At 38.6% G+C, this 27214-nt stretch overlaps 2 protein-coding genes across 2 annotated transcripts; both read right to left on the minus strand.

The window, feature by feature from the left end:
* Nucleotides 1-1207: 1207 nt before the first annotated feature.
* Nucleotides 1208-4812, minus strand: ptger4a (prostaglandin E receptor 4 (subtype EP4) a). Its single transcript, XM_031305340.2, has 2 exons — nucleotides 3719-4812; nucleotides 1208-3210 (listed from the first exon to the last, which is right to left on the minus strand). Exons 1-2 carry the CDS (start codon nucleotides 4595-4597, stop codon nucleotides 2641-2643), a joined length of 1449 nt encoding a protein of 482 aa, XP_031161200.1. The 5' UTR covers nucleotides 4598-4812; the 3' UTR covers nucleotides 1208-2640.
* A 10599-nt stretch (nucleotides 4813-15411) lies between these two features.
* On the minus strand, nucleotides 15412-25740 carry mrps27 (mitochondrial ribosomal protein S27). The gene is made up of 11 exons (XM_031305341.2): nucleotides 25606-25740; nucleotides 25252-25329; nucleotides 22021-22091; nucleotides 21829-21887; nucleotides 21088-21202; nucleotides 20446-20524; nucleotides 19809-19924; nucleotides 19259-19361; nucleotides 19003-19145; nucleotides 17085-17246; nucleotides 15412-15859 (listed from the first exon to the last, which is right to left on the minus strand). Exons 1-11 carry the CDS (start codon nucleotides 25676-25678, stop codon nucleotides 15611-15613), a joined length of 1248 nt encoding a protein of 415 aa, XP_031161201.1. The 5' UTR covers nucleotides 25679-25740; the 3' UTR covers nucleotides 15412-15610.
* Between the last annotated feature and the right edge of the window lie 1474 nt (nucleotides 25741-27214).

Genomic DNA, 27214 nt, shown 5'->3' on the forward strand with positions numbered 1-27214 from the left:
GGACAGGGTGTATAGAGCGTAACTGAAGGACCATAATGATGTAAAGCAGCTTCTCAAATATCCTCCGCTCTTGTAACAATGTTCATCAACTTATATGATCCTCTTACCCAACCATCACCACCTCTTCGTCTTAACATATCCAACAAAATAATCCTCATTTACTGTTGATAGTAAGAAAAGACTTGTGTAAGACTTGTTTCTAAGAGCTGAAGTCAGTGAGGCTATTCTCATTTGTACAGGATGTGTGAATGTACACCTGTTCACACAGACGGTAAATACCACCCTCATTGTTTGTCCATTTACACATTTTATTAGGTAGAGCCGACTCTGGTGAGAGCAAAGAGGATCAAGTGAAGGACTTGTTCCACGCATAACAGTGGCTCTGCTACTGTACAGTCACATTTTCACAGTTTAATTCAATTAATGTATTTTGTTCCCATATTCTGGAGGATTCTCTGACACTCTGTTTTTTAGGCGTCTCTATGATATGTTTGCCTAAGCCACTGCATTGCTTGTCCAAGCTTAATTGCAATGAATTGGGGCCTAAGATTGTGTTTATTGTTTCAGTAAAGAAGCTCTCTCGGCCAGGTCTTCTTCCTGAGACCCAGATTTTTTCCCCCTCAGGCTCTCTGTTTCTATGTGTGTCTGGCATTAGCTATTTGACACATAACCAAGATCCAGAGGCTTTTTGTACACTTGGAAAAGTCTTAGTTTTCCGTAACCTTATTCCAGAGTGTTAAACTTGTGTTTATTTGTCTATAAACTTTGGAGAAGCCTGCTCTTCTCAAGGCCATTTGTCTGTGCTAATGGAGGTCATGAGATGGTCCTGTGTTGGATGGTCTCACTAAACCTTAGCAGGAAAAAAAAGAGTGTGAGAAACTTGGTGCTCAAATTATTAACTTCCGCTTTATATGGACAACATATGATGACAGGTCAAAAGTCATGTTTGCTGTGTAACGATAGTGTGGGCAATAATTTACAGCTGCATTATAAAATATACATATATATATACATATACATATACATATATACAATTTTTTACATTACAATATAAACGGAACACAAAATAAAGTGCATCATTTAAAGATGGGATTAAAACATACATTAAAATACCTTGTTTAACAGGCCTCTTGTATGTCATACTTTATCTTTAACCAAATATAGTTATACTGTACAATCTTGAGGGGTGTGATTTGCATTTTTACACACAAACAAGTAAAATTCACAGCAACAATAGAAACAAGAAAGGCAAGAACATAATCCGTGACATAGAAACTGGAGCTGATTTAATAACAGGGAAAAGGAGGCAGACTGTGTGCTTTAAAGTTGCTGAAACTAAGACATAAAGCTCATTTAAGTGGAATAGCTCAAACAAATAGGGGTTCAAAAGTTCAGTCTATTATATATAGTGGTAAGACTGCAGCTGAAGGTGTCAGTTGACTTGAATTGAATTAAGACTGTTAAAAATGGTAATGCTGCCATTGGAAAAAAATGTGTCACAGAATAGGATCACGAAAACTGACAATTTTCTGACATTTTGAGTAAATAATTAATCCACTGAGTGAGAATAATCAGCTAATGAAGCAACTGCTAATGAAAATAACTGTTAGTACTAATACAAAATATTTTGTAATGTCCTTTTTTTCTGGATGGTAATGCTGTAAGATAGCGATTCATGAGCATAGGTACTCATCAAACACATACTTCTTGAGGGTGGATAATTCCTTTAGAGTTGTGATTTATCAAATAGAACCTTCTCCTAGGGAAGAATATGTTTTATTACAAACAATGTATTACACAACATTGATCATCTAGAACACAATTTTTCTCAAGCTGACAGGTGTGCTGAATTATCTTCATCCTAATACTCCATCCATATTAAGCAACATGTGTTCACTGATTTATACCACATTTTCTTTAAATGCAGGAACAATTGTTGAGTGTTAATAACTATGGCACAGGAATCTTTGTACCCTTATTGTATGATGGAAAAAGAAAGGTTTTATAATTTGAGATGACATATGTGTGTTTATCCAGGGCTGAGGAAGAATTAGTCGTGTTTACCACATAATAATACTGCACTGTCATGGAACTAACACAACACGTCCTTCGAGAAGCACTGTACAATAGAGTTTGTTAAAGCCAATCTATACAATGGTAGAACACATGCCAGTGATTACTTTCATTTACCATATTGACCACAAGCTTGTGACTCACTTATTCTAAACAACTGAGCCCCATCTACTTTACAGTAAAGATTTCCACAATGAAGTAACTGATATAAGGAAGGATAGCTTTTCCATCACTGACACTTGCGTCATGAAAAAGTGGGTTGTCTCTGTTAGAACATCTGTTTTGGGCAAAATTAACCAAATCTGCTCACACAGTCAGAAATGGTCATCACTTGAGGTAGCTGGGTGCTGAAACAGAGAGCAACAGGACGATAAAGCTCAAAGCACTTCAAGATTATCTTTTTTTCTTTCTATCTTCATGTGTCCGACTTCACAAGAAGAGTCATTTATTATTTTCATGTGCCTTCCCCCCATTTTTCCGAGGTTTAAAAGTTCACTTTTGGAGGAAGACATTCAGTAGACAATCTACCCGAGCGAACTGAGAACTTTCTCCTAACTCAGAGATAAGTCAGATACATTTCTCCTCCACTGTCTCAGTGCTTAACGACACCTGAAGTGCTGGGTCTTTTGGGCATGGCAGAGCTGAAAGATCCCTATATACATTTGTCCCTTCTCTACTCTGAGCCTCAACGCTGCCCTGCTCAGACGAATAGGAAGCTTGTGAGTTTCTGACCGATGAAGGTCGTGAACCAGAGACCCTATCTGCTTCATGGCAGCTTTTGTTGTACATTTCACTTCCCTCTGGCAGGTAGAGGAAGGTCTGGGAGCTGCAGGTGAAGTCTTGCAGGTTTTGAGAAACCAGGGAGTGTGAGTCCCGGTTAGAGATGGCAGAGGAGAGTTGATGAGCATCTATACAGTGGAAGTTTTCCTGTCTCTGTTGCCTCCGTGCTCCCATCTTGCAAAATAAGCACTTGATTTTCTCAATGAGCTTGAGAAGAACAGCCTTGCGGAGCAGGATGTAGATCCAGGGGTCAAGAATGGGGTTGAAAGAGGCGAAGCGTATCGCTCGTAGATCAGGGTTTTTCTCCAACCTCAGCTCCACTGGAGTCTTATACAGCTGGTTCAAAAACACCTGAGCCTGCAACGGAAGAAAGAAAACTAAGTAGATGGATAAATGTTTCAAAACACGTGTGAGTCCAGCTGTGGGTGTGTTCCTGAGAGGAAGATTGAGAAGCACAATAATAAAAGCATGGAGCAGCAAAAGAGAAACATCAGGGAGAGAAAAGTAATTAAAAGCCAAATAACATTATGTTTGAACTTTTTTTCTCTAATAATCCGCTTGGTTTGTATCAAATTCCATATACAAAAATACGTATTTCCGCGTAAAAGAGCCGTGCGTAAAAAGTGCGTAATGGATAGAAGGAATAAAGGCAAGAGCAGAGATTAGTGGCTTAAAAGGGGCAAGAAAAAAGTTGTTGAGTATAAAACCTCTAATGTTTTAACTTTGCTTTCTAATCATTCACTTGGATTTGGGTCAAAATGCTTGACCAAATTCCCTTTTACCTACAAAAAAACGACATTTGTGCGTAAAATATCACGGCGTAAAGGATAGAAATAGCTCACATAACGCGGAAAAAAGAACTTACAACAAGTGGGATGGAGCAGATAAGCACCACTGCCGAAGTGCCTATAAGAAGAATGACCATCTGAATCTCTGCACCGGCCAGACGTCCAAAGCTGCGTCCTCTCCTCTGCGGGTCCACGTTGCGCCCCTGATCGGTTCCCAGCGACATCCTGCGTACGAAGCGCCGGTGCATCCGGATCAAAGCAACGCACACCAGCACGTTACAGATAACAGTGGCGAGAATAAGAATAGAGCTGAGACCCGCATACATGTAGGAGTAAGCGGCATCGCTGGTCTTGTTGCTCCTCCACTCTAAAAAACACCAAGTTTGCGGGTATTGCTTCTTCACCTGTCCAAAGCCGCTAATCGGCAGGGCGCAGAAAAGCGCGTTTGAGATGTAGATAGCCAAAAGAGTCAAACCCGCCAGTTTTTGGTCCACATAGTCATTGTAAAAGTAAGCATGGTTTATAGCGACGTATCTCTCCACCGACATGGCACAGATGATACTGAGCCCCGCCAGAGAGAAGAAAAGCAAGGTGAATCCAAAGTACTGGCACAGTGGGTCCTCTCCGGGCCACGAGCCTTTCACGTAAGTGGCGATGGTGACAGGACTGGCCAGCAGTGTGCCCAGGAGGTCCGTGACGGCCAGTCCACACACCAGCGTGTAAAACGTGGTTTCTTTCTGTTCTTTGCGAGATTTACAAAGAACCACGATGGCGATGACATTCCCAACAACCCCGAAAATGAACATAATAGACGGAATGGTCGGGACCATGGTCTTCCCTGTCATGGATTCATTACTATGATTCATTGTTATGTCCTTCAAATGCCGTTCAACACGAGTGAAATAACTTTTCCTAACGCCAGTATTTCCAGTCCAGAGCAGGAGGATTATTTGCATTTGAAATAAGCCTAGGCGACATTGTCAATTCAGGAAAAAAAAAAAAACAGTTTGCACCTTATCTTACAACCAACTTCTAAAAAAGTTCTTCCCCTTGCAGAGCATCATGTGGCTGCTGTGGTTAGCGACGACAACTATCACATCCTCAGCTAGACAGACTCAGACAGAAGCACATTTCACTCACCAGGACAGAGAGATAAAGGCAGGCAACAGGCACCAGTGACTTCATTGAAATAAGGTTCTGCCTTCAAACTTCCTGCAGGGTTCAGTCCCTCCCCTCAATTTCACTTCACAGCCTCAGCAGCTGTACAGTGGTGCAGGAAAGGCCTTGGACGTACCTAAAGCACAACACGTCTTGTGATTTCAAAGTTACCACAAGAGCAAATTGATATTGTTTTTACATTATATTTTAATCATAGATGAGGCCTGAAACCCAGAGCAATTAATGGTCATAATAGAAAAAAATGTAGAATAACCTAAAATAAAGTAATATTAACAATAACCTTTGCAGAAGCAAGGTAAACAATAAAACATAAAAAAGATCATGTAGGGCATGATATTACAGTATATATATATATATATATATGATATTAAAATGTATAATAAAAAGACACTCCTGCATAATACTCCAACCTGCTGTAACACCCAAAGAAATAATTCAGTTAGAGAGGTTATCCTAAATTGATTTCCTGACAATTATCTCATAATAGGATTGATTTGGGATCAATACACTATCTTTAGTTGCTCCATAATTATGGATAAAAATCAACAAAATGTCAAACGACTAATTAAATATTCCTGGTTCACTAAATGTCATGCAAATATATGATAAAGCTAAGAAGAGACTATTTCTATGATCATTTTGATAAAAGAACATTTTATCAAGCCTTTAAAATTTATTCATCTAACACATTTAGTAAAACACATGCAAATGACTGCAGCATAACATAAATTGTGCCCATCATTTATCGTAGAGCAGATAAACACGCTGTCCTGCTAAAAATAGCGATGACACCAGAGTCCCTGATATGATGGCAGGTCTCATGACTTAAACTGCAAAACAAAATATGCAATTATTCACTCTGTGTTGCTTGGTCTCTTTATAAAAAAACTCCTGGAATCAGATATTCCTCCGTTCAGTCTATTTGGATGTGATTTCTTCAAAAGAAGGAAAAGAAAGAAGCTGAGGTCTCCCATGTGTGTGTAAACCCACTGTGAGCTGTGAGCTTAATTTAAGAAACAACAGGTGGACTAGAAAGGAAGTCTTAGCGGAAACTTATTATATTTATCTGCAATAGACAAGCACCATTTAGATTGATTCTTCAAAACATCATCATACGTGTGAAAAAGCAGCAAGGGTTTGTTGTCAAAATAGTAAGATTTTCAATACTATTAGTACAGATCTGCATTAGTAAATACTGTGATTGCTTTCACAGAACATGTTGAACTCTGAGGAACCGAGACCCTGAGCCCTGCTGCCTGACGTCATCCCACTAGACTGACCCTGTGCTCTTGGAAAACACACTTGTTGTTTTCTTTGTTGCCAATTTCTGGCATTTATTTAAAAATAGAAAAGGGGGAAACCCTGCTGAGATTATGGGCGTTGTAGCCTTGAAGAAAATAATATTTTCTTAAGCATGCCATTGATACGTAGACTGTATCTAACATCATTGGCCTTGACATGTCAACACTTTGAAACCTAGCTGTTATGCAATGTGTTTGTGAGTGTTTGCCACCCTGTGTGTACGTATAAAATATGATTTCAGCCTCCTGTTGGTTTTTTCTGTACGTGTGTGTCTGGTTTCAAGCCTCACAGAATGTTCTGTAAGTAGATTTGAAAGATTAGGCTTCTCATGAATGTGCCTTTCCTGGATTTGTTTGTTGAAGTCAGATAACCTGGCCGCAGTGCAGACTCAGAGCAATGACCACCAGCACAGCTGAAAGAATCAATTTTCCTGTAAATAAAGTTATGCACTGGGGATAGACAATCACACAGCCAAGTGGGACTTTCTGTTTGTGCATTTGTTTTTTTGGTAGACTTTGTAGTTTAAAGAAAGCAAAGAAAAAACAACTTCCAAAATACAGCATTTCTTCCAGGGCTTTAATTCATGTGCCAAACAATTACTACATTGTGTCTTTGTTGGCTCTTTAGACTTTTATATCCTCCAAGTAGTGCCAATTGGTGGAAAACACTCCATCATTTTTCTCATGTAATAGCTCTTAGGAATTTAAATTTGTAGCTAGAAAAAGAGGGACAATTGCACCAAGGGAGGGAAACTAGAAATGCAATTACAGGTATGTGGCACACTGTTTTGCTACAGTATTAAGGTGTAGTTCTGGATGATTTCCCTTGCAACAATGTGCCTGTGTTTTGGTTAAATGATTGAGTTCAAGCCTATGATTTATCGCCTGAGATTATAGTTTGCCACATGCCTTTTTGTTTAGTGTATCCACAGCTACCTGCAGAGTAAAACATGATATCTGTGAACATGTACGAACACAGCCGGTAGCTTGTAGGATGGGTCAAAGAAACCGGTCTTCATTCCTGGTTTATTCTGCACAATGTGTGCTGGGAGTGGGATGCACTGCTTACCGTACACACCCACACATTTCATAACTGACAAAACTGACTGTATAAGCACTTGTAGCTTTTGTAAATAAACTTGCATGCTGATGATTTAAACCTTGACAATAATAAAAGCATGATATTCACTGGGATTGATTAGCTGTCTAGCTTCAAGCTAGTTGACAAAACAGTTTCTCCATACAATTATAATATATATATATATATATATATATATATATATATATATATATATATATATTTCTCAAACATATTGGCTGAAAGGAATAGTTCAACTTTTTGAGAGATGCACATTCACCTTCTTGCAGAGAGTCAGATGAGAATACTGATACCACAAGTCTGTAACAGTAAATATGTAGGGGGAAGACAACGATCTCGGCTCAAAAGGATTTAAATCCACCTATCAGCACCTCTAAAGCTTATTAACAAACAAGTTGTATCTTGTTTCTTTCATCTGCACAGAAACCAAAATATTGGCAGGGAGCTGTTGCCAAGCAACTGGCATAGACTACAGGAAGTTGTTGGTCTAGCTTTTATGCTAAGCTAAGCTCCTGGCTCCAGCTCATAGACTGTATATAAGAATGGACCAACAGATCCCGTTGCTCTGGACGGAGACCAGTGAAGGCCGGTAGAAGCACTTTTCCGGTGAGCGCTGAGCGTTACTGCGCAGCCTCCAACTGAGAGAGATGACGTAAATGTGACATGAGCAATGTGTCTGAAAGTTGGAAGTCTTCTGGTAGCTGTGCCAAGAGAAATCTCAATAATTCCCAATCTTGCAGAGAAGGAGAGCATAGGTATATGTAAGGAGATAACATGGACACAGGCTAATTATTGCTAACTAAAATGCTAGTTAACATAAGTAATTCAACTTAAACAGCTAATGTAAGTCCAAACTGCCTGCGAGCTTCTCCTGTACTATATGGTAATTCCTCTACTATGCGACAGTAAGTCGCGTGGTTATGACACAATCGTTAGCCTATTTTTACAAAAACGTATACTACGGAGCCATAACGTGAGGTACAAGGTTATGGAGCCTTTTATACATTGTTGTGTTTCTTTAGAAATAAACAATGGACAAATAAAGTCTTTAAACGCTTCAGATGTAAAGTTATTCGCTGTCAAAGTGACGTCAAAATGAATGGCAGTCAATGGAATGCTAACGGGGGGTGATCGCTTTGTAGCATCAAAATGGCGCCATAGGAGGTTGCAGAGTGGTTTCAATATTGAGCTAACTCTGGGCATATACAGGGAATACGCATATTTTCCAAAATGTTGAACTAGTCATTTAAAAGTTGAGTGGTTGAAAAATAAAAAAACTTTTATCTCAAGTTTTAAGCTGTTTTACATGTAGTAAAACAAATGAACATATTCACCAATTTATAAACTTTTAACATTTACATTTAAAATATAACCATCAACCATTAAACTGGTACTTTCCAATAGAGCAGTTTACAGTTACTTTACTATAATCAGTGGAGTCATCCCTGTTGACTAGTTTAGGATTCCTAACATCTTTAAGAATTAGCCCAGGTGGATGGAGTGTTGTGCTTGACACAGCCTGCAGCCTGTTTTTCAATTTAAAGTTTAGAGAGATTTTAGTGTTTATTCTGGAGTCTGGTAGATTTGTAGATAACATCCGTATGCAATCTCACTCATCATAACAAAGCTGTAGTGCAGAGAATCAAATGTAAACTGTTTGAACTGGCACAGAGTTTGACATGTAATGCCAACATGAAAACAGAAACACTATGTCTGCTTTTTGTCATTAAATAGTTTGGACTGTTGATTCTAAAGTCATCAAATGTAATCATATCTAATCTCTTACTCCTTGACGATATATTGATTCATTGTATACAACTGATGTAAAAAGATCTTAAATGACCTAAGCATAAAACATCCAGCTAATGTCATCATCTCTGTTCACACAATTATTGACAGTCATCAAATCCAGAGAGGACAGTTTACTCGTGAGGCTTTCGGACTACAAAGCCTACCGTAAAACAAAAGTTCGTTAAGGTCACTATTATGCACTTTGCATTTAACATTAAACTTCATTTTTTCTGACCTTCCAGCAGGATGGTTTATCCCTGAAGAGGGTATGACTCACATCATATTAGCAACAGTGAAACAGTAACATAATGGGAAGTTGCTTTAAACATGTTAATCCATCCAAACAGTTCAGATTCTTTAGAAAAACTGTGAGTCTTACATAACTGCTGTAAAAGTGTGCTATTGGTTGTAGACATTACTGTGGCAATCATTAACAGGGAGCAAAAACTCAAAGCCAAATTAGGGACATTTACTGCTAATCTTTACATGACTAGACACCCCTAGCTGCCCATTAGAGCACAATGGAAAAAGCATACAGGATGTTACATTGCTGATGATGCATAAATTAGGCAAAATGGTGCAAACCTACTGCCAAAGGGCCAAACCAAACCACATGAGCAAAACCTGACTGACACTGCATTTAATTCAGTCAGCTCATTTATGTTCTAACTACTGAGTTTGTGAATTAGTTTTGGACACAGTGGATGCTGTTTGTCAACTCCTGCAGGGTCAGCTCATTGAAATGCAAGGGAACCTGCAGTTCCATTTAGATTACTGACAAACATCTTGGAATTCTGTTGCTAGAGCAACTACTACTGGCAAAGTTCCAAATGTGACCTTTGGCCATTTTGTCAGATCTGTGATCCAGCAAATATTGACATCTTTTATCTACTGCCCAAATACCCTTGTTGTAGCATTTTCTGTAGATACACTTTTTATAGGTGATAATTGTGATTGTTGACTTGTTAATTTAGTTTTTTCTGCAGTCAGTTTACTACTTACCAAGCTAGCCATTATACAGTATTAGCTGTCTGTTGCTAATATATTGCTAATACAACATCAAGTAGCTAACTGTTAATTTACTGTTGGGGTAACTATTGATGTTATGCATTTTATTATTTTAACATTGGACTTTGTTTACTAGATTAGTTGCACTTCCTATGTGGACTTAAAGGAAAAGTTCAACCTTTTAGGAAATACGCTTATCCACTTTCTTGCTGACAGTTAGATGAGAAGATTGATAGCCTACCACTTTCATGTGTCTATGGTAAATATGTAGCCAGTAGCCGTTAGCTTAGCTTAAAATGCTCATATTATGCTCATTTTCAGGTTCAAAATTGTATTTAGAGGTTGTACCAGAATAGGTTTACATGGTTTAATTAAAAAAAAAAAAACACCATATTTTTGTTGTACTGCACATTGCTGCAGCTCCTCTTTTCACCCTGTGTGTTGAGCTCTCCGTTTTAGCTACAGAGTGAGGCATCTCACTTCTGTTCAATCTTTGTTGGGAGTCGCACATGCGCAGTACCTAGGTAAGCACTGCTAGCTAATCAGAAGCAGAGTATGAGGGCGTGCTACGCTAGCAGCTAGGCAAGCATTATAACGTATGTTACAATGTGACGCACGTTCGTCACGGATGTAAAGGCTGGACTACAATAGAGCTGTTTAGAGCAGTTTGTGAACAGTGTTTATTGTTGGAGATGGTAAGGCCCTTTGCGGTGGACTTTGGGCTTTTTCACTTTGGAAGCCTATTACATGCACAAAAAAGTATAACACAACACACTTTAACAAAAAGACTGATAACAGGTAAACAGCTAGGACTGGCTCTGTACAAAGGTACACAACACAGCATTTTTAAAGCTCACCTATGTGAGGCCAGAAAAAGACAATTCTTCAAATACTAATTTGTATTTTTCACAGCTAATAATTTAAATTTGTATCTATTTTAATTGTATTGTAGTTTTTTATTCATGTACTTTTGCCTGATTTTACTTCTAATTCATTTGTATAGTCTTGAAAAGTTAATTTCTATTAAATACAATTTACATTTGTAAAGCCCCTAATGAAATTGCATAGTGTTATGAAACCCCCTTTAAAGAATATTTTGTAAATGTGAAAGTCCTTTTGTCTAGGTTAAAAAAAACTCAGACTAAAACAACCTGGTAAGCATTTTCTTGGATCATGATTCGTGTGATGATCATAGGGGAAGAAAATGTGCAAAGCCGATTAAACTGATTAATCATAAATCTCGTTGGCTGCTTAACCACATATTATACAACTAATAAGCATATCTCACAAGATAATTTCTCTTTGATGACATATCTAAACAATTGCATATGATACATTGTTTTCTTGATGCAATTAGTCTAATCTGGTTGCTCCACCTTAACAATTAAATTCCTGCTGGCAATTTATCATCCGCTATCCCCATGCTCCCATCATTTAATGTGTGGGGAAATAAGGACTATTTGTTTTGGGTGGGTGTATTTTCTTATAGGATTGATTTTTATCACGGCAGTGTCAGTGTCATGACCGGAGCTACAGTGCTGCTTCAGTGGGACAGATGTAATATGTCTTGCCTGACAGTTACGTCATCCCAACACTCAGACATGTTCTATCCACATCACCAACGTTGGGTCAATAAGCTTTCACAAAGCTTTGTAGATAAAATGTTGTGGCATTGAGTGGTCAGAGGTTGAGGGAGATACTGTCATACTGTGATCATCAAATAACAAATAGCAGGGTAATTTGTACAGGAGTCATCTGTAATGTGGATAGTTGATATCAGACCATTCTTCAGGCAGAGGGGTGAAATGAGGGTATTTGTACCATATGTCTTTGGAAAAAGTGTATTTTGTGCTGGAAAAACAACTAAAGTTTCAGTTACAGTTTTTCTTACATTAACAGCAACTGCTAGGTGCACATCTACATCATGTAAAAAATCATCACAAATAACATACAATACAGTAACTGAAGTTCCTTGTATGATCATTTTTAAAGGGGTCAATTGTTGAGCAAATATCCCATTACATGTTTTTCACTCGGCATTTGTAACGGTCTACTTATGACCATTGTTCGTCTTTACTAAAGGGATTAGTGTGCTTCGTCTTAAAAACCCCTCCCACCATACTTTTCCCGTCGAATAGAGGGCTGTATCCAACTTTTCTGAACCAGACAGGCCTACTTCTTGCAACAATTGGCCAGGTGTGTGGAGGGTTTATTCTTCTCTCTCAATCTCACACAATTACTTCTGTCACTTTTCATGTGAACAACCGAGATCAACATTACATTAGTATGTCTTGCCCTTCTCTATGACGGCAGGCTTTTCACCCCTTTAATTTTAAGTGAGGCGATTAGGAACAGCTATTTTACCATCGACATACAAAGTTAGTTAGTTTCGAGCATACTAACACCTTTGGCTTATGTGCCCAGGATTTGTCAGGATTTTTGCCATGCCACATCACGTAAGTATTTGCAACTGATGCACCAGCAATTCATGCAGCAGACACTATAAATCCCAAATACATAGATGTACTGCAGCTAAACACGAGAACAAGTGCATTTGTATTGATAATTAGCATGTTCAGCTTTAATTTGAGTTTTGCAGACAATGTGATGCTACTTTATGTGCCACACAGAGGCTAGGTGTTTTTGTTGTAAACAATAACCAATTATTCAACATGGCTCCCAAAGTCCTGTTGATATCAAACAGAAAAATGTGTACTGACAAACCAAAAATTATGTAGTCACAATTTGATCCCAACTATCACTGACTGAGAAGGGATTTTGAAATGTTTTGCTTAACACTACACACTACACAATTAAAGAATGCCAAAGTCTCTAATTAATCTAGAAATAAGGTGAACAAAACTATTTAAGGTTTAAGTTCATAAGTTGGTATTTTGAAGCAAATGTATTGAATAAACTTGTTTTCAATTGAAAAACTTTGCAGATGCATTAATAGCTTGAAAAGGTTATATATCAACTGATAATGACAAAATAATGGACAAATGAATCAGACAGCAAATAAATCCAATTTCTAATTACCACAGGACGTCTGCCTAATGTATTACTGTTTAATTTGTGAGCAATACACAAATGTCAGGGCAAATAAAAGCCATGCATATCCTCAAAACAAACAGACAGGGAAATTAGACATTATTTGTTTTCACTTATCTCTTTAACATGTTAAATATGAAGCAGCTGACCTTGATGAATAATGAAAGACTAATGAACACGTTTCTCTGGAGCCAAGAGCAACACAAGCAGCATCATCTCATCCTGTAATCTGTTTTAGCTACAGAACAGGACGGACACAGTGGTCTCTGATAGAAATCACACGTACAAATCAAAAATAGTCACAGAAACCTGTTGACGTAAGTTAAAAGCTGAGAGGAAAAAACATAGTTAACATAATTGCAGCCATGGGAAAATAAAAACTGCTGCAAGTGGATTAAAATGTGCAAATCAGGCATTAAGTAGAACGTATTGTTCAGAGTGGAGAATATGTACCATACCTAAAAGATTAGATGAGGATGTGCTAGCTTTATTATAACTTCTTTTACCAGCTGAAGTGTCTTTATTCTACAAATAATATTTCCTGGTAGAGATAAAACATTTTTTTACAGTAGCAGGTGTTCTGTATCCAAGCTCAGCACTGATATGTCTAATGCATTTCCTTTTCTCTTCCAGATTCTGTATTATTTACATTTGTCAAACAACCCATAAAACAGTTCCCCTACAAACCTCCCCTCCCTCTCCACAAAAGCACACACAGGTCTTTTAAAACACTTAAAAGGCTCTGGGCATCAGATGATGTGGATGTTAAACTTCATGACTTTTTCCCCCTTACAGCGTCTCAGTTGATTGACTTCATCATCTGTGTTAGCACACCTGTCTGCCAGTTGCTCAAACACAAAAAAACCTTCAAGCAAGAAACGGAAACACTTGTGTTACTTTTCAAGCCAGTGATTTTAATTTGAGCTTGAGGACAAAAAGCCGACAAAGAAGGATGAATGGGGCGCCTGGTAGAGCAGGCGCCCATATATAGAGGTTTACTCCTTGACGCAGCGGCCACAGGTTCGACTCCGCCCTGTGGCCCTTTTCTGCAGGTCACTCCACCTCTTTCATTTCTTAATATGTCCTATATAAATAAAAGCCTAAAAATGCCTACACAGTCACAGCTTTATCAGTGGGAGATAAGCATCACACAAAACACCAAAACGAGATATTTAACATAAATGCTAACTCTTTGTGAATGTAGGAATGACTTTACATGCATAGAGAAATATGTTTCATTATTAGTAATAATGCTATTCATACAGTTTATAATGAGTTAGCTAACGTTATTCGGTCATATTCAGCCATTTATTAGTGTTTTGTGATTTAGGTACGTGTTTTTTGTGAAATGCAATTTAAAAATTTACCAATTACATACAGACAGATTAGATGTGATATTCCATCCTACCACCTTTACTCTTTCATCTAAACAGGTCATACGTTTTAATCTTGTGATGTGTAAATTTCCACTTAGTAAACAGTAAAAACTGCTAAAAATACAGACAACCGGCTCCAAGAGAGTAAGATCAATTGAGATTGATCAACTGCTGTTTCCAAGATCAAGTAAAGAACCTACAGACTCAATGTCAGGAGGCAGATAGAAGGAACATCTCCCTAGGATATTCAAAAGGGACTAAACATGAGTAATGACATTTTTTTTTACGAGCTGTTTTCTGGAAAGCAGTCAGTAAGAAGACTTCTTGTTTCAGCATTTTGTGCTACTCACTCATCCCAGACTGCATACCAGGCTGTTTCCCAAGACCATGTTCTGAATACTGAATAGTTGCAACATAATGTGGAATGAATGTATTATGTGCACAACCACAACAGCATTTTCTTCTCCAAAGATCTATTATCTTATCTTTCAGTGGAGACTAAACAACTCAGACTTTCTATTGTTTTACCAATGAGTGCTGTTCGTGTATTAGCTGATGTTGCACTCAGGTTGATATTTTCACCTTCTAACAAACACAGAAGTGCACTTTGTGTTTATTCTTACAGTTATCGGGATCTATAGTGCATGTTTTATGCTTTTCTTTGTGAACAAAAATGTTTCTGGCCATAAATGCATTCCTTTGGAATTTGGTTTTCTCTAGATTGGCTATCAGCAATTCTTCTGTGCAATACTCCTTTCAATCCCATTGAAAACACACACACGCGCGCGCGCGCACACACACACACACACACACACACAGAGAGAGGATGTGATAGTAAAATATTTTCCCAGCTTTCCCTTCTTTTTGCTTACATGAGGTCACCCGACCATCAGGCTTAACAATTGATGTGTCCATACGTTCCAATAATGATATCATCCCAGAAAAACAATGAGAGTGAGACACAATTTCTGACATTCTAATTATTATATTTGCAGAGCAATACTTATCACATAATTACACAATACGAGTAAACAAAAAAATACAAGCAGATGTAATGTGGTCAATGTTGATTTTTAGAGACATTAAACTCTTATTACACAATTTCAATGTGCATATGCAAAATACAGTTCAGTGATCACTGATTCAGCTCCATCTTCAGAGTCTCTACGCCTGCTGGGCTGCAGCCCTGGCAGCTAACCGCTCCTGTTTCTCTTGCTCGGCCTTCTCCCTCGTCTCTTTCTCTCTCTGGATCAGCTGCCTGTTCTCGGACTCCCAGGCCTGCACCCGGCTCTTGTACTGCTCCAAGTCGGGTTTCTCTGCAGCGGCCAGGTTCTGCTGGGCCAGAGTGGTCACCAAAGCCTGGAAGGAGGCAGGGTCCAGTTTACCCTGAGACTCCAGCTGGCTGCTCAGTTCCTGGAGAGGCAGGGGATAAAAAAAAAAAATAGACCAATCGGTGACCTTATCAATTAATTCAAATGAGTTTCGTAAAACCCTCCAAACTAGTGAACTCTGTTGCTCTGTGTTTAGGTGCATATATGTTAGCCAGAATTAGTTCTTGCCCTTGTGTTTCAGCCAGAACAATAATAACTCTTCCAGAATTATCCTTCATTTGTTTAATTAATTTAAATTGCAGGTGCTTGCTAATCAGTGTAATGACCCCTCTACTCCTGTTAGACCCCACACTATGAAACGCATATCCTACCCATCCTCCACACAATTTTTCAGATTCCATAATCGACATACAGTTTGCATTTCTTGCAAAAATATCACATCATATTGTTGTTTTTTTTTTAAAGACTTGACATAACCTTTCTCCTCTTGATGGGATATTCACCTTTTTCTAATGTTTACTTTGATGTTTACATTTGAAAACCTTGACCGGCCAGGCTAGCAGGGTCATCAGATGACTGGCAAGTTCATTTCCCTATCCTGATGAGCGACCACGCATCCGCAAATGCCATCACCATCCAACGTGAACCACAAAAAGCACAACTAATATTTGTAAAATAGACAATTCGGCATAAAATACGCAGAGCCGATGGAGAGGTGACTGGAGAGGTCCGTGCCTTTCACACTATTCCACTGATCAACAGATGGCGGTAATATGTCAATAAACACACTAATGCGCCAACAAAGTCAGGAAAAGAGATGTGTGCAAGCTAAATGCTTGGAAAATGGTGAGAATCACTGAATGTACAAAGAAACTTTTTACAGGAAAACTCTAAAAGGCACTTTTAATACAGAGCTAGTAGTGTAGTGAAAACACAATTATATTAGTATACTAGTATTATTATCATCATCATGGAGATGGCTCAACCAGTTTTCTGCTGCACAACTCACCGGCATAAACACTGCTTGAGGCTACAAAGTCTCATCTCATGAACAGGTAATAACGAAGCACTTTGACTATGTTTAAGATCATTGTTTTTTATCATAACACATGGTAATTAAGCTAAGACTGTTGATTGTGTGTTACTATACAATTGAATGTTTAACATTCAATAAAAAAAGAAAAAAACATAGTATGCTGCCCTCTCAGAGTTACAACCCCAGTCATGACATGAAACACTGTTTACTGGCTCGCCCTGGCAAGGAAAACTGATGCAAAGCACACCTGCCGTACACAAAACACACCCACCTTGAATCTGCTGACATACTGAGGTAGCTTAGCCTGCTCGGCCTGGTCATCTTCATCTATGATGTCTTCTTTCTTTTCCTCCTCACCTGCTGACTCCTCTCCAGAGGAGTCGCTGTCTGAGGTAGAAGACAGTTCCTGCAGCAAGCCATTTATGTAGTCCAGCTGAAGAATAATGAAAAGTCATGCTAAGTATGCAGAAACGTTATTATTTTTCATTTATTATGTTTGCAAATTCTACATAAATTGCAGTTCTGAAACAGCCGTAACTGCCTGAAAAGAAATCCGATTCATAAGAAATTACTAAAATAAAAGTCACATATTTCCAATTTTTGAGAAGATGCAGTTTGTTATTTAAAGATATCAAAACAGGTGGCCGGGTTATATCAGTGGGTAGAGCAGGCGCACATGTACTTAGAGGTTTATGCCTCGACGCAGAGGTCCAGGGTTTGAATCCGACCTCTGACGATTTCCTGCATGTCTTCCCTCTCTCTCTCCCCTTTCTCACCTAGCTGTCCTGTCAAATAAAGGCGGAAAAGCCCCCAAAATTTTTTTAAAAAAGATATCAAAATAGGCATGTAATGATGAAAGAGGCTGAACCTCTTAATGTTGTTAGGACGAAGTAAGATTAACTGTCACCTCAGGGCGGCAGTCACCACCACCTTTATTTGAGATGTAATATTTTCTCTCTGTCCTACGGGGTTGTCTGCTCTGTCTGCATTATTGCTGTGCCGCTGTCTGACACACACCGTTTAGTTCCTGTTGCAGTGATGCTCACAGACATCCTCTGTGCTCCAGGCTCTTCAAAATCTCATTATTATTGTGACAGAACTGGACTATTGAACTGGACAGCACAGGCCAGATTAGAGGCGCTACACCTGACTGTGTGTTCGTGTAAATATGTAAAAATAACAAGAATATGACAGCATGTGTTTTATCTCAGCAAATGAAGACTGTCTGTGTCATACACCCCACCTGGAAAATAACAACAGTCTCTACACTTCTGTGTGTGTGTGTGTGTGTGTGTGTGTGTGTGTGTGTGTCTTATTTGAAAGAAAGTTTAATCCAGAACAGTCTACCACTTAAAATATGTATGCTTGCTGTAAAACCCACAGTTAGTGGAGAAGATCGATAACAAAGACTAGAACCAGGAGGAAACCGCTAGCCTATTTCCATAAAAAAATAATATGCCTTTCACCTACTCCAAAGCCATCGTGTTTTCTGTTGTTATGCGATATCAGGTGATATCAGCCACTATTTTTTTTGGCTGGTGAGTGAAGCAAATCTACTAGCAACTTGCATATGTTACTAGTATTTGGCTGGTAAATTATGCTAATTTGTGCCCTGTGATATGATATAATTAAAGGGACTGTACTCAATATTTAGAACATTAATATAGTAGTAAACAAATATTTGCTATGTAAAGATATAGTGGAGTTATGGTGTCCTGAGCAGGAAATGAAGCAACACTCTGTGTATGTTGATAAGTCTATAGGTATTTGATAAGTCTATAGGTATCAACACTCTGTGTATGTTGATAAGTCTATAAGTATTTCAGCCCGCAGTTTTTTTTCTGTATTTCGAGTACAGCTTTACGGATGCACCAATCCTGCATTTTTATTCTCCTGATACTGATTACTTCAACTCAGGGTACCTGTTGATACCGAGTAGTGATCTGATACTAGTGCTCTCTTTTCCCCAAATTTAAAAGCCGTTTCCCTCACTAGTGTGTGTTTTATGTAAGGTAACATGGTGCCAGGGATTAACCAAATAAAACACGTATATAGCTTTATACTGTAATTAACAACGTCAATTTTTCTGCAAGGAAATTTCTTCTTTCGGATGATTTGTTTGTGTAAAATGACTACACAAACTGAAATACTCTTGAATTTACTCTGAATTTGATTTTCTCTGTCCTTACTGTGTCTTTAGACAGCTTGACGTCGCCTGAAGCAGCAGCCACTCTCTCCATGACAGCCAGCGCTCGGCCCAGATATCCATGGGACCAGAAGAGAGGCATCCCTTTGAACACGGCATGTATGCCCTTTAATATCTCCACCTTGCCTGGATGGGGAAGGAGGAGGAGAATAAATTAAACAAACAGCATAATGAAAGAACACGGATGAATCACATTAAAAAAAAATACAACACTGTGGGGGAAGAAACTGGAAACACACCTAGCAGAGCATTGCCAAGTAGCTGAGCGCTCAGGCCAACAGTGTTGTCTTGCTTCAGTCCACAGATGAGCAGTGATGCTCCCAACGCCCGCTCCTCTGACACCTGAACACAGTGAGGAACAAGTGTAAGTAGAGCTGGGCGATATGGAGAAAATCAAATATCACGATATTTTTTACCAAATACCTCGATACCGCAACGATATTGTAGTGTTGACTATTGGTGCTTTCACAAAATATTTACAGAATGTGATTTTTGATAATGTGGATATAATGACTAAGTGGACAAAGGCAAATAATAGAACAGTTACAACAGTCTGGTAAGTTCAGGAAATGACATCACTTTACTGTAATGCAGCCTTTAAAACCAGGAAAAGACAACACTTATGCCATATTACGATATCCAAAATCTAAGACAATATCTAGTCTCATATCACGATATCGATATAATATCAATATATTGCCCAGCTCTAAGTGTAAGCATCTTATTTGGAAGCATATTCGTTAGTCCTGTTGCCACATTGACATGCTAATAAGTTGCTGTTTCACTCACAGTGAGTTGTGGTCTGGTTGCTAGGAAACTGCCCACGGCGTACAGAGACAGGATCTGTGTGGAGGGAAGGTCGAAGGCCTCCTGAAGCATCACCTCCTCAACCACAGAGCACGCACCTGTACAATGACAAACAAACAAAAACATGAAGTCATTTCAACATGACACTTTTGCCTTGGTGTTTTAATGGCTGACAATAAAACATATACAATACTGCCAGATTCATCCTTAAAAGTAATGAAACAACAACACTGGATTTGAGTTGCAATACTGGAGTTATACAAGCACTAAAACAGTCAATCCATGATTTTATCTAATATAACCACAACTTCAACACAACACATTGTAATACTAACTATGTGCCTTCACTATTTGCCAAATACTATGTGTTTACTTTCTAATGTTATTACACAGAAATATAATCAGGCTTCCGCTTCACCTCTGTCTTTTACAAACAGGGAAATACATGTTTGAAATCTGATTTTAGTGATTTTACAGACTGGCAGTCTGTTCACATTGCTGGAAGTAATACAAGTTAACAAGAGTGTGTCTGCAGAGACTGCCCTTTAATTCAGTCTGTCTGAACCTTATTTTTTCAAAATGTTTAATTAAATGAAAACATGATTTAAAAAAGCCTTACTTTTAAAGTCTCCATCCTTAACATAAGAATCTATGAAAAGGTTGAAGGTGAAGTCATCTGGGAATATTCCATACTGGACCTGCACACACACAATTTCTTTAAAATATTTATCTGTGAACATCGACTGTTAACCCTGTATGATTTAATAAAGAGGGTGTATATCACACAATAACACAACTGCTGATTCCTAATGCATCACTGACATCAAGACCTCTTATTTCACAGCAACACGACACCAATCACAACAACATCAGAGGCAGCCATACTGACAGAGCACACCATTTTACCTCACTGTAAACATGTCATTGGCTAGTATGCGTTTGTGCTTTTGGAATAATGCAGTGATTCCCAAATACTGCAACTTAGTCGGGAACAGTACACATGCTGGGCTGAAAATGTCAAACATGTTTGATGTTATTTGTGCTGCTCAGATCAGTTGGAAAATGCATCTGGGTGGTTAAGATTGGATCTGTGATCGCTTACACTGCCAGATAACTGCAGCTGTCGGCCCCGATCAGGAGCCTCTGATCAGATTTCCTTTCTGATTATATAGATGGGCCTCCTTTCCATCGACCAGAGAGTCTTCTGAGTTCAGTTTATTTGTTTTAAAATTAAGTGGTGGGATTTTAATGTGTTGTGTACCTTGTTTTTAAGTGTGTGCAGGGCCTTCTCTCTGGCGCCGTATTTTAGACACTGCCTGATCCAGCTGTGAATGGTCCAGTCTCTCAAGTACCAACAGTTTGGACTGTGACGAAACCTGGAGGGATGAAAAAATACATTAAGTTTTTCTTTTTTATATATCCATTACACTTCAGCTTTATTGATGTGCAAGATAAAATGATAGAGCAGATGAGAGGAAGAGAAGATGACATGCGACCACATTTGAATGCCATGAAAACAAATTCGGGTGCTGAACCACCAGAAGAGCAAATAGCAAATTTGACAGCTTCATCCCGAAAACTCAGCACTAATAACGGAAACAAAAGTGTCCAAACACATTAAGAATAATTGAATCTATTAACAATAATAATAATAACTATTTACAAGCTTACCAAAGTGGGAAGGTCGTTATTTAATTCTCAGTCGATTATAAGAATGCACATGCCATGAACAGGGGTGCGATCAGGAAATTTACTAAATCTTATAATCACAAGAATGGGTGCAGATTCCAGAGGAAGGAGTAAACAGGAAAGGTCTGGAATTGCCCCGAACAAAGAAAAGCATGTGACTGAACATAAACCTAAACAGACAAACCAAACAGACAATTTAAAGAAAAGCACACATAACATTGGTACCACACAAAACCAAGGAAGCAGCGGAAATCTGACAAAGAAAAAAAGAAGCAGAAACTGATGCAGAGTGAGTAAAAAGCATCCCTCTTACTTGTAAAGGTAGTACTCTGCTTGATCAACTTCCTCTCGAGATGAAATGTTGTCAACAAACTGAAATAGAAAATGTAAATATTTGTGGAAAACTGTGTCCCTACTGCCTTTCAATTCAAACAGATTTGTTGAGTTATCAGTGACCGGTTCACTACAAACAAACAAATAAAGATGATTTACATGTAGAGCTTACCCGTGACACAGTCAGAGAGCTAACTGGGAGATTCCTGTCGTATGTCCTGTCCATAGTGGTAGCCAGTACAGCTGTAAGTTAAAAAACACAAACAATAACAAGACTATCATACAGTTCATCATGTCATATACAAACTATTCAGAGTGTCTTTTAAAGTATGGATGTGTATGATTATACTTACACTATTGAACAGTTACCACTTAGTGAACCACTAGACTGCAGTGTTACACTGCCACCCTGTGTTCATCAAGTGCACACGCAGTAACATTTGTTCAATTGCTGCATGCAGCTATTCATGCAACAAAAGTATATCTTCATTCTTTTGACATAAAAAATAACTAGGGCTGCAATTAACAATTATTTTCATTGTTGATTAATCTATTGATTATTTTCGAGATTAATCGATTAGTTATTCGGTCTAGAAAAAATAAAGCAAAGGAGCTCAGACTGAGCTAGAAACCTGTGTGTGACACTTGACGACCAACTCTCCTTCACTGCCAACCTTGCTGCAACTACCCGATCGTGTAGATACATGCTGCATAACATCAGAAGGATATGTCCCCTTCTAACGCAGAAGGCGATTCAGGTTCTGGTTCAGGCTCTAGACTAGACATCTCACATCTAGACTACTGCAACTCCCTCCTGATTGGCCTGCCTGCATGTGCCATCTGGCCCCTGCAGCTCATTCAGAACGCAGCAGCTTGACTTGTCTTCAACCTCCCCAAGTTCTCTCACACTACACCACTCCTCCGCTCTCTTCACTGGTTACCAATTGCTGCTCGCATCCACTTCAAGACACTAGTACATGCATACAGGGCCACGAACGAATCAGCCCCAGCATACATCCAGGACATGGTCAAACCGCTCTGCATCAGACAAATGCTTGCTGCCCCCTCACAGCGAGGGACAACTACTCACTCAACGAAATCCCGACTGTTTGCTGTCCTGGCTCCTAAATGGTGGAATGAGCTCCCTATTGACATCAGGACAGCCGAAAGCCTACGCATCTTCCGTCGAAGGCTAAAAACATATCTCTTCCGACTGCACCTCGGATAAAAAAAAAAAAAAAAAAAAATAATTATATATATATATATATATATATATATATATATATATATATATATATATATATATATATATATATTTCTTGAAGCTGCACTTTCATATGGCTCTTTGTAGTTTTGCTTATTTAAAGCAGCCATATTATGCTCATTTTCAGGTTCATAATTGTATTTTAAGGTTGTACCAGAATTGGTTTACATGGTTTAATTTTCAAAAAACACCATATTTTTGTTGTACTGCACCGCTCTCTCTCACTGCTGCAGATCCTCTTTTCACCTGGTCTCTGTTTTAGCTACAGAGTGAGACCTCTTTTCTTCTTCTTCTTCTGTACTATCTCTGATTGCACTTGCACATGCGCAGTAGCTCAGATGTAGATCATGTCAGCTAGCTAGCTCCATAGACAGTAAAAGAAAGGCTGTTTCTACAACTTCGGTCAGTTACAAGGCAGGATTAGCTGGGAGACTTCTAAATGAGGGCGCACATGGAAGTAGTTCTTTTGTAGATTATGGTGAACTTGTGTGTGTTGTAGCAGTGCTTTGCTATTGAGAACGAGGTAGCATGCTAGCGTTAGCATTAGCATGCTAACGCTACGGGCTAATGTTGCGGTTAGCCTGCTCGTTTCGGCTTGTGACGTCACAAGCCGTGCCGATTTTGAACAGCTCACCCGGGGACTGAAGGCAGGACACATTCAAAAACCGTATCTCACTCTAAACAGCATGGGTGGATTTTTTTCAAAGTTTGTATGTGTGTGGAAGCACCAGAGACACAACATAACACCCCAAATCCCAGAAAAAGTGATTTTTTCATAATATGGGCACTTTAAAGCTAATGTGCTTGCACTTAACTACTTGTTGTCTGGAGTTTGCACCTTCAGGGTTGAAAGCACTTAATTGGAAGTCGCTTTGGATAAAAGCATCGGCTAAATAACATGTATTGTAATGTAATGTCTATAAAATGTTAGAAAATGGTGAAAAATGTCAATCAGTGTTCCCCCAAGCCCAAGACGGCTTATCTTCAAATGTCTTGTTGTGTCTCAATAACTCAAACTGATTAATCGATTATCAAAAAAGTTGGCAACTAATTCAATAGTTGACAACTAATCAATTGATCAATTAATCTTTGCAGCTCTAGAAATAACTTGCAATTAGTCTGTTGGTCTTGGAAGAGGGATCCCTCCTCAGTTGCTCTTCCTGAGGTTTCCAATATCTAAAACCACTTAAATAAGCTTAACTACTAAACATTTAGCCACACTATATTAGAACTTTACCTAAAAATACAACATAAAACAGAATTAAAAAAGGACTCTGGCTCATTTAACTTCTTTTCTTTCATTGTGCCTATCTTAGTAGCACGTGTGTGTGTGTGTGTGTGTGTGTGTGTGTGTGTGTGTGTGTGTGTGTGTGTGTGTTTTTGCATGTATCAGAGACAGCGTGTGTGCTTGTGTCAGAGAGAGCTTAAAGTGATTGCTGTCGGGCTCGGGCTGAAAAATTGCAGACTTTGTCAGACTGGGGTCAGGCTAGGGCTGGAGTGTTTGGCCTGTGCACGGATGTAAACTTGCGCATGTTGCCCTGTCATTATCCATGAGGCAAATGTCTATGATTACCCCACATTTTAATTGTGAAACTTTGTAAGTAAATTCTGAATCTGAAACATTCTCTGTCAGATAAATGTAGTAGTACAATGTTTTCCTCTGAAGTAGAGGTACACATTAAGTCAGTAGTAGGCTATACAGTGGCGTTGCATATTAAGTGCTTTGGGATCCAAATCATTTTGGGGTACAATGGGTCTGGACAAAGCTTCAAGCAGCAATACCACAGGCCAAGCAATTGGCCTGTTCCAAACAGGCACATTTTGAACGGGCACTGTACTAGTATTTTACAATTCAAAAATATCACCTATTAATTTGGAAGACATAACCGGCGTATCCTATGCAGCCTTAACTCGTAATCCAATTGTAGACACATATAGACAGACATATTCACATTCATATTCGACAGTGCTGACCACATTTTTGAATACTGACATGTTGGACTAGGTGACAAAATTGCTTCCCCTGGATAATACACAAAATCCTGACCTCCGTGCACGTTGGAGACGCTAGTTATTACTGGCTGACCTGCTCATTAAATGTAATATGTGAATATTAGCATTAGCAGTTTGAACTCTTACCCAGGTTCTGAGGATCTTTCTCTCTCGCCTCCCACACTTTGGTATCTGTGTAAGCTGCTGAGAGCAACCATCTTCTGGCTGCGAAGACAAACAGTCAACCAGGTCATGTAGATACAAATACTACATGTTTATAAGCTGGTTAACATTACTTTAAGCGTGTTGACACCTGAGATTTGCAGTTAAAGTAGCCGGTTAATGTAGCTACATTGAGTAAGCTAACAACATGAACTGGGGACATTTGGCTCTTAAACATCCAAAAAATGACATTGAAGGAGAAAAAAATAGACGTTAAACAAAGAAATGCAATCATATAAAGCTATAGTTTTATCGTGGCTGGCTGTAGGATGTGTGTACCTGAAAAAGACGGAGATAAACATTTAACTTTGACAGCTGCAGTCACACATCGCTTCCACACGGAGGCTGCCATCTTTGGACGATACCATTTCTTAGCCGTGGTGGGGGGTGTCTGAAATTTCCCTCAAACTTACAAATGAGGGTTGTACCAAAAGTGAGACAAACTAAACGGACAGTATTTTTGCCTTTCTTTTTAATTAAAAGTAAGTTTCTAATGAATAACGTTGTAAAAGCGCAAAAAGAAGCAGAATTTACAGTTATTTAAAAAAAAATGAATTTCAAATTAAACCAAAAATCATAAACTAAAATTCTCTAAAATATAGATCTTCTCAGCGTTTTGTTCTTCTTTGGGGTGCCTATAGTAATTTAACAAAATAATTACATTTTTGGCAGGTTTTGGAGCCTGTCCATTTAGATGTATGGATGAAAAATGTACTATAAATTAGTTTTAAATTTTTTATTATTATCCATTTGTGAAATTCTGCACATTTACCCATTAATTAGAAATCATATAGTGAAAAAATAAAGATTTCCTTTTCTAAAATACAACTACAGTCTATATTTAACCCAAACAACTTGAAGGGATACCTCTTTATACAAATACAGTATCTATGTTGAATATATAAAACTATTTTTAAGTAATAGCCTATTTTAAAACTTCTTACATTTTGATCTACCATGACATCTGTATATATAATGTATACATCTTTTTTATTTTCCTTAAGCAATGTTCTTGAACAAAATTGTTGTCAGATTGATTGACATCAGTAAAACGCATACATTTTGGTTACAATTGGTTGGCTGTGGTGAATAAAAGAAAGCCTTGACATTAAATAACAGTAGAAATCTCTTGAAAATCTTTTAATATGAAAAAAGAGAACAGAACACTTGAACAATACAGATATTGTGACAATAGAGGGCGCTGCTAATACGAAGAGGAGACAGGCCAATTACAGTAAATCAATTGAGGTAGAAGTGCATCAGCTTCATTTTGCCCCGTGGCACTGCACATAAAGTCCCAGTGTTGGTTACTCAGCATCATGGATGACTGCTTCCTAAGCTTGTCAGGACATTAGATTTATCCACTCATAGCACACCCTAAAACAGGAGGGATGATAGCACCCTTTAACATATTTGTCTGTGCACAGCAGTGCAATTGACCTGTTGTCCTCTCACCACTCCGCCAGTTTTTGTTGTTTATTTGTACTACAGAAGGACAGCGCTAAGCTATAATTACAGTAATCTTTTTTTGGCTGTGGGTCAAAGGAAGTGACAGGTTGAGATTAGGGTGGGACAGTTATGTTCAACAAAACGTGGAAGAATTTGAGCACCATCTCGTTTTCTCATTCACCAGCAAAACAGGAAGCTTACCCAAGCGGCACTAGAGAGAACTGACAGGAACTAAACATATCTACATGCACAAGTGGGGATACAGCTATCATATCAAGAATATACTCTGACTAATTTATTCTGTTCTATGCTATTGTTGTGATTTGGTGATGCACTGCTGTGTCCTTGTATCTGAAACTTTTTCCCACTCTACGCTCCTCAATTAAAAATGTGTTTGTGGACGTGGTCCAATCATGCAAAGACGTCAGTCTGCCAAGTA

Source organism: Sander lucioperca, chromosome 2 (assembly GCF_008315115.2).
Source record: "Sander lucioperca isolate FBNREF2018 chromosome 2, SLUC_FBN_1.2, whole genome shotgun sequence".
Lineage (NCBI taxonomy): Eukaryota > Metazoa > Chordata > Actinopteri > Perciformes > Percidae > Sander > Sander lucioperca.

What these genes read in the sequence shown, in the direction of transcription:
- ptger4a (XM_031305340.2), bottom strand. Translation starts at nt 4,597, where the DNA reads ATGCAAATAATCCTCCTGCTCTGGACTGGAAATACTGGCGTTAGGAAA. An exon ending in TCTGCTCCATCCCACTTGTT is followed by an intron (nt 3,211 to 3,718) that starts GTAAGTTCTTTT and finishes CTTCCGTTGCAG; the next exon opens with GCTCAGGTGTTTTTGAACCA.
- mrps27 (XM_031305341.2), bottom strand. Translation starts at nt 25,678, where the DNA reads ATGGCAGCCTCCGTGTGGAAGCGATGTGTGACTGCAGCTGTCAAAGTT. An exon ending in GCTCTCTGACTGTGTCACGG is followed by an intron (nt 21,888 to 22,020) that starts GTAAGCTCTACA and finishes TTTCTATTTCAG; the next exon opens with TTTGTTGACAACATTTCATC. An exon ending in TAAGGATGGAGACTTTAAAA is followed by an intron (nt 19,925 to 20,445) that starts GTAAGGCTTTTT and finishes GTCATTGTACAG; the next exon opens with GTGCGTGCTCTGTGGTTGAG.